Consider the following 12,697-nt stretch of genomic DNA (forward strand, 5'->3'; position numbering starts at 1 on the left):
TTAAACTGTTTCCTGTTAAACATTAGTTTGCTCTGTTCGACGAGGACGTTTCAACAAATATGCAAATAAATGGACTGCCATGATGGAAAACATTCCTTAAATACCTGAAGATGTGAGTAGCTTGTATGCCACGTTTATGTGTATTAAAAAGGGAGCTGCTGCACATCAAGGACTATTTTACCTTCATAAGGCGTTTCGGTGGAAGGCAATGACTGCTGAACAACAGCATTCTGAGCTCAAAACCTAAATGTCAGGAATCAATGTGACAAAATATGATGACTAAATGTTGGAGGGATGGAACGTAGGAATTTTTAATCGATGAGGACTTTGGGAGTATGATGTCACTGTACATCTGTACTTTAATAAATGGAGACTGTCCCACTGTTTTGTAACACGGAGAAAACTGCAGATTAGTTAGTGATCGTTGAACAGATCTATTTTTGGGACTGCTCTCATCACAGGCTCTTCTGCAGTATTCTTAATCAGAAGTATGTGCTTGAAGAAATATGTGACAGTTTGCCGTTTTTTGCACAGAAGCCTTCCTGAAAAAGAGAAGAACAGCAGACTGATTCAGGCAGCGAAGGAGGATGCAGTCGACGAGTTGCAGACGCTGCTGGCAGCTGGTGCGGACGTGGGGGCGAGAGATGAGAGCGAGATCAGGTACACCGCCCTCCACTGGGCAGCAGACAAGGGACATGTGAAGGCTGCGAGGTGCCTGGTGGAGGGTGGAGCAGACGTGGACGCCAGGTGCAGCAGCTGGCAGGAGACTCCACTGCACAGGGCTGCAATTAATGGCCACGAGGCTGTGGCGCGGCTACTGCTGGAAGCAGGTGCAGAGGTAGATGCCAGGAACAAAACGCAGAGCACGCCCTTGCTCTTGGCTGCGTATCATGGCCGTGAGGCTGTGGTGAGGCTGCTGCTGGCCGCCACTCCTTACCATAACGCCAGGGATAAGTGGGGGGAAACGCCATTGCACAATGCTGCTCTGAAGGGCCACGAAGGGGTGGCATCGGCACTACTGGAGGCAGGGGCCGACCGGAGCTCCAGGAATAACCAGGATAAAACCCCACTGGACCTCGCCAGGCAGAAAGACCACCAGCAGCTGGCAGACTTGCTAAGGTGAAGCTAACAGTTCGACAGACATCCTATGAGTAAAACGGAAAGAGCTCCACTCCATGACTTTTCTTCATTATTAAAATAAAGAATGTGATAAATTTAAACCTGTGGTCATTCACTGTTTCTATACTCCAACTTCAGGGACAGCGTTTTATCTCTGTACATTTGTATGGCTTTTGCTTCTAGTGAGCCCTCCAAAAGGTGTTTAGTACATCCAACTATTTCAATTTTAAATAATGGTATACACTTTTAATGTGATATAAAAATTTTTAAAACTCATAAAAAATACTGGAAGATTAAACTTATCTCGAATGTGATAACGTTTTCCAAGGTACAATGTGGTCATCGACCTAGGAACAAATATTCTACTGAAATTCAAAAGTCCTGCAGACTATAAAATCTCATCAATACTGTACTTACTAGTGTACCTGTTACTCTACTACACACCAATAATTAGTAAATGAAATGAAATTAAGAATAATTTTATAATAACACCATTAAAAATTAAAAATATGTCAACATACGAGCTACTGGCAACTAACACATTGTTCAATTCTCAAGACTTTTCTTCGTTATTAAAATAAAGAATATGATAAATTTAAACCTGTGGTCATTCATTGTTTCTGTACTCCCCTCCAGTAGATGTTTAGTAGATCATCTTATTCCAGTTTTAAACGATGGCACACACCTTTGATTTGCTGCAGACTTTTCTGATATCATAAAATATAATGTACGATTAAACTTCAAATAAATGTGAAAACATGTTCCGAGGTACAATATGGTCATCGACTTAGGAACAAATATTCGACTGAAATTGAAAAGTGCTGCAATCGAGAAAATCTCTTCAGTAATGTAATGTACTTGGTAGTCTACCTGTTACTACTGGTCGAGCACTTCTAGGTGCTTCAGTCCAGAACCGCGCGACTGCTAAGGTCGCAGGTTCGAATCCTCCCTTGGGCATGGATGTGCGTGATGTCCTTAGGTTAGTTAGGTTTAAGTAGTTCTATGTTCTAGGGGACTGATGACCTCAGATGTTAAGTCCCATAGTGCTCAGAGCCATTTGAACCATTATTCTACTACACACCAAAAAGTAGTTAATGAAATGAAATTAAGAATAAGTTTTATAATAACACAGTTAAAAATTAAAAACATGTCGAAATACGAGCTACTGGCAACTAATACATTGTTCAATTTGCAGGATAGGTGAAATAGTTAACAGACTGAAGACACTGAGTTCATTTGCAAATGCCATGTGTTCCATTCTAGAACACTTTCTCTGCACCACTGAAAAGGTATTGCTTAACTGCTGACACACTGTGTAATTAGCTTTAAAAACATTCAGAATTTTATTCACAACAAAACTCTCAAACTGATGAATTTACAGTATACCAGAAATGGGCTCAATATACTATGAAATATTTAAATATGTAGAAGACCAAATGTTTGCAAGTGCTGCATAGTAAATATCTTCATCTCTAAAAACAACAAACCATTAGAAAATGGAGCAAACTGCTTATGACGTTGCATTTATGGACGATAGTTCTGCCAGTGTCTCATGTTTTCCTGGGTACATTTTTCCTCTTGCTATGATTATTCTTGTGTACTCACAAGTAAGGGATGTGTTGTACGCACAAGATAATGAGCGATATCTACGAGAACATATTGAAATCTAGTGCTTGAGAAATTTTTATTCTGTTGTCAAGATTGGTTGACATGTCACATGTCATGCATATCACTCCCCTGACACAAGCTGCTACTGGCTGCCAGTAGAGGACTCTACATTGTAGCATGTGACATGGCTTGGTGTGTCGTAAGAATCTCAGCGTACAGCGGAACCCTCAGGAAACTTTCCACACGTGGACCATCCTCTCCTTCTGCACGACAGTGCTATACTACATAAGAACGCTGCATGTCTGCAACTATCTGATACTTCGACCATCCTCCATACATTTCTGACTTGGCCCCATCCTGCTTTCAGGTGTACCCAAAACTTAAAGAACTCCTTCGAGGAGTTCACTTTCACATTGATATTGATATTGATGGAAAGGTGCAGGTTGTGGCTTCTTCAGCAAACATTCTGCAGTGACAGTATCAAAGTACAGGTCTCTCGTTGTCAGAAATTCGTGTGTCGCCAGGATGACTATATTGCGAAATAAATATGCATGCATGAAGAGTAAAGATGTACAATGGTAATAAAATTTGCTTTATTTAAAAGCTATAAGAGTTTTCGAATAAAAAAAGGAGGTGTTACTTTTCATCACATACACGTAAAAACTAATCCACGAAGATACAAGCTTCCTTTTGTGAAAACAATAAAAAATCTGAAATCCTCTATTACAAGAAAAAATCAGTTATTCCAGAATCTTATAACAGAGAGTTAGTTGATAGGATCGTAGTATGAGCCAAGTGAAACTATTGCAGATTTCACCCTACCCGGACAACAGCCACGTACTGCTCTATAGTTTGAATGCGTTTTCATGTCGGACCCATCACTGAAATTACTTCTGTGTCTCCTGTGCAGTAACTTGTGTCTGTACTTACGGTGTGACACCATTAGCAATAGTCATACAATATTAGTTATGAACCCATACTGAATTATTCATGTGTCTGCAATACAAATGATTTAATAGCTATTGTATTTAGTTACAGTGTGGTGTCAGTTGCAATATTCAAGTTATCTGCTTATCTGAACCCGCGATATTAGTTTTATCACGACTCACACTCCACACTGCTGCGGATTTTCCCTTCTCCCACATTTCCCTTCTGTGCATCTTCAGTGGACCTTCAGTGCATTTCCCCAGGTCGGAGTGATGCAACCCAGCGCTTAGAAACTCTGCCGACAGCGCCCACACTGAACAAGCTGGCAGTCTGCTGAACTACAGCTCTCAAGAAATGTAAAAAATGAATGATGAATTAGTGTAGGTAATCCAGCCAGAAATCTTAACACTTTGCACGTGTGCTATCCCTTTTTGAAGGGGTAAACACCAGTGATACCAAACATATTTTCAAATATTAAGATACAAAGGAAATAATTGCATTAGCTGTCGGTGAGCATTGGTTGAATCAATGAGAAAAGTTGAAATTTGTCGCACGATTAGGATATGAACCCGAGTCTTCTGCTTATTAGACATATGTCCTGACCACTGCACCATCCATACAGTGTCCTAATTCACCTCCTGTCAGATTTAAATTCTTAACGTGTACCACACACTACTGTTGTAGTGCCTCTTGCCCATTATCCTCATTACTTGCGGCATTTCGCCCATTCCCATAAGAGTTCGAACGTGGTGTGCACCTGCATTAAACTGATCATTGGCCATCCTCACATTAATTATATACGTGATGTGTGTTTTTTATGGTAATGAGGATAAGAGGCAAGGGGCACTACATCAGTAGTGTGTGGATAAGTTGAGAATCTTGGTCTGACAGGAAGCATGCTAAGGTAGTCTCTGCAGTTGTCAAGAGCACTGTGTCTAGATGGTGCAGTGTTCAGCACATCTGCCTAGTAAGCAGGAGACACGATTTCGAGTCCAGATCTAGCATATATTTTCATCTTTACCCACTGAATGATGTGTCAATCGAACACTGGACCTGACTAAATCAGAGTGGTTGCAGAATAAAAAATGGTTGTCCTTTTGGACACACCAGAAAGATCAGACATCACATAGATATTTTCAAATATGGCAGCATAGATAAAAATAAATTAGCAGTTTAGCAAACTAAATAATAAAACATTATGATTAGCAGTCTCAGCTGTCGCTGACTTCCATGTAACAGCAACTATGTTATGAGCTATGATCTAATGGTGATGTAATGTAATACTGTTTGAGACTGGCTGTCAAAAACCAAGTGAACCTCTATTGATTATGCACTAAGCATCTATTATGTTAGCAGAAAAACGGCTGGAGTACTTACTTACCAGATGGAGCAGTACAGCCAATAATGAATGACAGCATGTACAAAAAATTAAATATCTTCTTAATGTTGCCATGTCTTCTTTTCGTCATCAAACTGCAGCCATCCAAAGAACTGAAGTTTCAGTTCAGGATGAAGACGTATTATTAACTACAGACAAAGAGAGCAACATATACTACATACATGTCGTAAAAATATGGCACACATCAGGCAGCATTCTACAATGGACTTGAGAAATAAAAAAATAACAGTACAGGAAATGAAGCTCTTTATTTTGGCTCATAAATCAAGTAATTAAGTCTAGTTACGTTGTCGTTACTTTAATTAAATGAATTGTTGATATTCTTATTAATGGAAATTATACAGTTTCAATAAGTTTCAGCAAAAGGGGCAGTGGAGTAGTTGTTTTGAGTAGTTATAACAGTTGGGCCATTCCATACCGATGCCAACTACAGCAGTTGTAGACAAGGAGCCTTTCGTACATCAGTACCTCGATACAGCTGCACCACTAATGTGCCTCACTGAGGGAGTCTTCAGCTGCAGACTCAAACCACGATGAACAGGTTTCATTTGAAAAATGATTTCAAAATTGAATATACAAAATCTGAGTCATCTATATTAAAACAAAATAAGGTTGATCTGTCGCTAGGACAGCAAATGTAAATTAAGAGTGCATTAATTATTATCTCCAAAAAAAAGGCCTCATCACTGCCGACCAACATGAGTTTCAAAAACATCGATCTAGCAAAATGCACGTTGCGCTCTTTTCAGATATCACCCTGAAAGAAATGGCTCAACGAACACAAGTGCATGTAGAGTTTCTTGTCCTCCAAGAAGCATTTGAATCACAATTAGATCTAGGTTATTAGCTAAAGTACGATCTTACAGGGTACCAAATGAAATTTGAGATTTGAGTGTGATTAAAAGAAGTAGAGGTAATTTCTACTGTGCCACAGGGAAGTATGTTTATGTTTGATGTTAATGACTTGTCAAGACAAACTACATAATTTCATTTTTTGCAGCTGATGCAGTTATACAGAATGAAGTGTTTTGTGATACAAAAACTTTACAAATATTCACACCTTTTAAGAGTTAAGGGTTATGCAAAAATTGTCAGTTAACTGATCAGAAATGTAAATGTGTACATCAAAAATGCAAAACATAGTATCCTTTGATGTCCATATCAGTGACTTAAAACTGGAATCTTGCTACTCATACAGATACCTGGCGGTAGCAGTTTGTAGGGAAACGAGCATAATGATGGCGTGTGCTTAGTCGAACATAAAGCAGGGGGCAGACCTTGGTTCATTGGCACCACACTGGGGAAATGCTGTCAGTAAACGAAGGAGATTGCTTACAAGTAACTTGTACGGCAGCATGAATGATCACAGATTGGTCTGATCTGTGGTAAAGCATCACAGAAATACTCAAAAATAGGAAGTGGCAGACGTATTAACATAGACGACCCCGACCCTGTAGAAGCTGCAGAAGCTGGTGTTACTTTAGGGGCGTAGGAAAACTCCGGGAAAGCATACTTGTATGCTGCAGAGTCGCACTAATATATAAAGATGGTGGACATTGTTGCTCAGTGAACTCTTCACTTTTCCAGAATCGCTAAATATTATTACCAGTTTTCTAAGTGATTTTAGTGAGTTCTCAAAGATTGTTGTAGATCAGAATGTTTAATTTCCATGTATGATCAATACTTTCTGCTCTCATTTCCACAACACGTAACAGTGTAATGCAAAAGTTAATCAGTAGTCATTTAATGAAAGTTATGCGCTAGCTAGACGCACTTTGCTTCACAGAAAACACTTATTTAAGATCAGTTACAATAATAGAAATATCAACAACAGCATTATGGGAGGCTGCCTGAAGCTATTTACTACGCGAACTGAGACCAAACAATCAGTAGTGAAGTTCATGTGCTTGGCGAAAGTTGCTTTACTGATTTCACTATTAGATTTCTTTCGTGTTGCTAACTGTGATTTTGAATCTGTGCTCGAGATTGTTATTGTGCCGTTCCCGCCCAACTCTCTTGCATTAATTATTCCATAAACACTTATCCGTATTGCTTTACAACTAAACTATTGTTCGCTCACATCGTGAGCTGGCGAACGGTTTCTACAAGCATCGCAATTTAAACTCAGAAAATATAATTAACTTCATTATCTGAAATTTTACTGAATACTTTGCAGTTTTTATCATTTCTCAAAAGTCTTTTGATCTTTGTTGCGTAAAAGTAGTTGTCCAATAACGATTCGGTTATAATTGATTCCACTTTTTTAAATTTACTTTGTTCTTCGGGACTGATGTTTATTACCCAGAAAATAGTTCAGTTTTCCAGAAGTATAGGTTCGTTATAACAGTACAGTCAAACATCTCACTTTTAGATTCCTCAGAGCATCTGTTAGCATATCCATCGCTATCTTCTAGTGGACACACTGGGTGGCATGCTAATTTGTTCCATAGTACACCAAATGTGTCCACCATAAGACAGCCTAGAAGTAAAGTTACTATGTCTCCAAATGCAAACTATCGTCTGTCAATTAAAGGTGATTTCAGCCTCTTACATCATTGACAAAAATTATTTTTGCAGTGGATTATTGATATTTATCTAAGTATTGTGGAGAAATATCAAATATTCGAACACACCTTAAACTTTATGAATAAGTTGCGAAAGATATAATGCACGGACCACATGGTGCACTTAATCAAAATTCTGTGTATATGAGAGATGGCATATGTACAAAAAAAATTCTTACAGATTTCTGTCAAATTACACAACAATCGGTTAATGGATATCGATTGTACAGAAGATGTAATAATGGTATTAGCGCTAATGTTCAAGACCAAACACTTGACGATCGTTACGTTGTACTATACAATCCATATTTACTTCCTAAAGTTCATTGCCATGTAAATGTTGAAGTTTGCACTACAGTTAAAAATGTTAAATACATTTATAAATATATGTATAAAGGACGTGGTAGTGCAACAACAGGAGTAGACAATGAAAGAACACATGGGAATGAAGCCCAGATTGCTGAAGTGAGAAATTATGTGAATAGCCGTTATGTCGGATCAGTTGAAGTGGTATGGTGTATTTATGAATTTCTAATGCCTTTTCAGTCGCACTATACCATTAGGGTTTACATTCATTTACTGCATAGATAAAATGTTTGCTCCAGAGTAGGACAAGAATGGGATATAGTTTGAAACGTTATACTGACATTCCCATGCACTGTGTCTGAGTGGATACTAAAAAAAGTGGAAGAAAAGTATGAGGTGCTGATAAAGCTATTACCCTCATGTGTGTAGTGTCTTCAGGACACGAGCAACTTTTTCATTTACGTTTGCTGTTATTCCATTTTAATGGTCCTCAATCATTTTAATATGTTAGAACTTAGAATGGAATTGTTTAAAAGATGTTTACTGATGCACGTCACCTTTACAGTATTGCTTAAAATGACAACGAATAGCATGGTGAAAATATTATTGAAATGCCACAGCCAAGAGTCAGTGCTCAAAACGATATGATTAGAAGCAAAGGAATTAAATTCGCAAAATCAAATGCATTATTTATTTGGTGTAATTTGTGCATCGAAGATAAAAACAGATGCTCCAGCATTGTGGCTTTGCTTTAGAATATTTCTGGTCAAATATTTCTTCACGAATACAATGTAAAAGTTTCTTGCAAAAAAACACTATTAGAAATTGACGATATTTTGAATAGACATAATCTGACATGTCATTTACTTGGATTACCTGTTCCAACGTTAATGCGAGAATCTCCTGAAGTACATACACTCCTGGAAATTGAAATAAGAACACCATGAATTCATTGTCCCAGGAAGGGGAAACTTTATTGACACATTCCTGGGGTCAGATACATCACATGATCACACTGACAGAACCACAGGCACATAGACACAGGCAACAGAGCATGCACAATGTCGGCACTAGTACAGTGTATATCCACCTTTCGCAGCAATGCAGGCTGCTATTCTCCCATGGAGACGATCGTAGAGATGCTGGATGTAGTCCTGTGGAACGGCTTGCCATGCCATTTCCACCTGGCGCCTCAGTTGGACCAGCGTTCGTCCTGGACGTGCAGACCGCGTGAGACGACGCTTCATCCAGTCCCAAACATGCTCAATGGGGGACAGATCCGGAGATCTTGCTGGCCAGGGTAGTTGACTTACACCTTATAGAGCACGTTGGGTGGCACGGGATACATGCGGACGTGCATTGTCCTGTTGGAACAGCAAGTTCCCTTGCCGGTCTAGGAATGGTAGAACGATGGGTTCGATGACGGTTTGGATGTACCGTGCACTATTCAGTGTCCCCTCGACGATCACCAGTGGTGTACGGCCAGTGTAGGAGATCGCTCCCCACACCAGGATGCCGGGTGTTGGCCCTGTGTGCCTTGGTCGTATGCAGTCCTGATTGTGGCGCTCACCTGCACGGCGCCAAACACGCATACGATAATCATTGGCACCAAGGCAGAACCGACTCTCATCGCTGAAGACGACACGTCTCCATTCGTCCCTCCATTCACGCCTGTCGCGACACCACTGGAGGCGGGCTGCACGATGTTGGGGCGTGAGCGGAAGACGGCCTAACGGTGTGCGGGACCGTAGCCCAGCTTCATGGAGACGGTTGCGAATGGTCCTCGCCGATACCCCAGGAGCAACAGTGTCCCTAATTTGCTGGGAAGTGGCGGTGCGGTCCCCTACGGCACTGCGTAGGATCCTACGGTCTTGGCGTGCATCCGTACGTCGCTGCGGTCCGGTCCCAGGTCGACGGGCACGTGCACCTTCCGCCGACCACTGGCGACAACATCGATGTACTGTGGAGACCTCACGCCACACGTGTTGAGCAATTCGGCGGTACGTCCACCCGGCCTCCCGCATGCCCACTATACGCCCTCGCTCAAAGTCCGTCAACTGCACATACGGTTCACGTCCACGCTGTCGCGGCATGCTACCAGTGTTAAAGACTGCGATGGAGCTCCGTATGCCACGGCAAACTGGCTGACACTGACGGCGGCGGTGCACAAATGCTGCGCAGCTAGCGCCATTCGACGGCCAACACTGCGGTTCCTGGTGTGTCCGCTGTGCCGTGCGTGTGATCATTGCTTGTACAGCCCTCTCGCAGTGTCCGGAGCAAGTATAGTGGGTCTGGCACACCGGTGTCAATGTGTTCTTTTTTCCATTTCCAGGAGTGTATTTTAGATCTAATCCATAAAGAGTTACATTTAACGTAGTGTGAGGGTACTCATGAACAACACAGTCAATTACTGGACACTCTTATTTTTCTGTTTTGCACAGTTCAAAATGCATTATGTTTAAGTCCTCATGCAGGTTGTGGTAAGACATTCGCACAAACAGCAATAATTCACAAATTCAATCTTCTGGATCTTGGCTGCACTACAACAGCTTTTAGTGGCAAAGTTTCTACTCTTCCAACTGAAGGTAGAATCTTACACAATGCATTTAAATTGTTCATTCCAGTTTGCACAATGTAACATCAAACAGTAGCTATGGTCAATACATTAACTCATTAATTCTTACTGATCAAATTTCCATGTGCCCACCTCAAATACTCAAAGCCATAGACAGATTAGAGATCTGTTTGCAGATGAGTGTAATAAACATAAAACTTTTGTGGGGTGATTTTCGACAAATTTTACCAGTTGTGCTACATGGATCACATTCAACTTAACGTGAGAACTGCATTAGAACGTGGGATCAGTTACTAAATTTTGTCGTGATACTTTATGTGGCAACGCCCTAACATTTTGAGTTAGAGTTTGTGAATTTTTTGAAATGAAATTTCCGAAGTCTGGTAACAATATTACAATATTATTGAAATGCCACATCCATTACTTAGCGATAAAAATAACATCGATGATGTTAGGGGCAATATTTCAGAAAACACTTTCACTGAATTTGACATTCCAGCACCAAAAAATGAGGACTGTGTCTTAATAAATAACGATATACTCATTGCTATGCCAGGTGAAATAAAGACTTATCACAGATATAATAGATTAAATTTTGATAAATAGTATCCAGTAGAGATTCTCTGTCTGTAAATGGTTTACCACCACACAAATTACAGTTAAAAATTACCTGCATTGTTTCTCTTATTATTAACATAAATAAAAAAGATCGATTAGTTAATGGAATCACAACGTGTGTCTAATGTTTTTATAATAAAGCTTCTGATTGCTAAGTGTTAACCGGAAACATAAAAAATAAGTGAATTTTGAATCCACAGTTACATAGGATTTATCTTGGTACTATTTTACCTTTTCAGTTTCAAGTACACAATTCCCAATTATTCGAGCATTTACTATTACCATTGATGAATCACAAGGATGAATATTCGAAAAAGTTGAGATTTTATTAACACAGTCAGCTTTCACGCATATTCAGTTATATGTTGCAAAACATATAGTTCGACGTTTCGATGGTTTGAAGTGTAATATTTTTGAACATGGCGAGCGAGGACATTTGGCGTATTATATAACAATACTCACTAAAAATATCGTCTATACTGAGGTTTTGCAGTATTAAATTTTAGAATAAGAGTTGTTCTCTTCACTTCTGTCTCATTCTCTCATGCTACCCATTCATCCTTCCTTACTTATTTCCTCATAGCGTTCAGGAGAGAAGGGCTGTACAATGTGGAGCAGTGGCTCCTATAGTGCAAGACATCGCTTGATTTAATTTAAGCGTAAACATATGTGTGAGTGAAGCTAAATGTTACTATCGTTACTTAAAGAAAAGTCTTATCTTGTCAATAACCTTCAAATCATGTGATACATAGGTCTTCTATTTCAATTAGTGAATATACTCGTGGCATTTTTGTTGCCCTATGCATGCAGTCACTTTCAGAAGTCAAATTAATAATCAAATTAAGTACTTAAATAATACTGAATTTTTGTTTTATTGTGGTGATACCAGCAATTACAAGTTTTATTAAACCATTAGTAACTACAACTGTCTGAAGAACTAGCTGATGCATTTTACACAAAAAATGACAAACACAAATCAGTTAAGGAGTGGTGACTGACAGGAAAAGCATACATTTGCGTGGAAGCTACACAAATTCTCCTCACATGAATGCGCTGAGGCCAAACTGTATTTAAATGGAATCAGCTACCATCATCCACACCACAAACTATTGTTCACCTGAGAACAGGGAGCTGTAAATATCATTTAACAACCACACGCCAGTGCATCAGTACCTTACCCTCTAATCGTGATTCAGGCGACAGTACGAAACAGCGCTGTGGGAGACGAGCAGTTGCTACAGCAGCTGTAATGTCCTAATGCATCCAAGAAAGTATGCAAACCATGGTATCTTCCGTTCTGATTATCATAGCGTGGGAAAATTCCATATCAGAGCCTTGAAATCGTGGTAGATATCACTGTGAGCAGCACCTGTTTGCTGTTCTGGCCAAACTGATTTGACTCTCACGGTCGATGGTGTATGCTGGAATTGTCTAGCGTCAGATGGCTGACTCTGAACGAGTACGTTCATCCTGGTGACACACAATATGCCCAAGATGATATGCAGTTCCACAGTCGGTACAGTTGGAAACTGCCACAACTCTTAGTCTGCCACAAGGTGCAGGCCACAAGTCTCACCCACT

At 40.0% G+C, this 12,697-nt stretch overlaps 1 protein-coding gene across 1 annotated transcript; it reads left to right on the forward strand.

The window, feature by feature from the left end:
* Positions 1-490: 490 nt before the first annotated feature.
* Positions 491-1,123, forward strand: LOC124712486 (ankyrin repeat domain-containing protein 65-like). Its single transcript, XM_047242781.1, has one exon. The coding sequence runs from the start codon at positions 491-493 to the stop codon at positions 1,121-1,123; it is 633 nt and encodes a 210-aa protein (XP_047098737.1).
* Positions 1,124-12,697: the final 11,574 nt, after the last annotated feature.

This window comes from Schistocerca piceifrons, chromosome 8, assembly GCF_021461385.2.
Source record: "Schistocerca piceifrons isolate TAMUIC-IGC-003096 chromosome 8, iqSchPice1.1, whole genome shotgun sequence".
Taxonomy (NCBI): Eukaryota; Metazoa; Arthropoda; class Insecta; order Orthoptera; family Acrididae; genus Schistocerca; species Schistocerca piceifrons.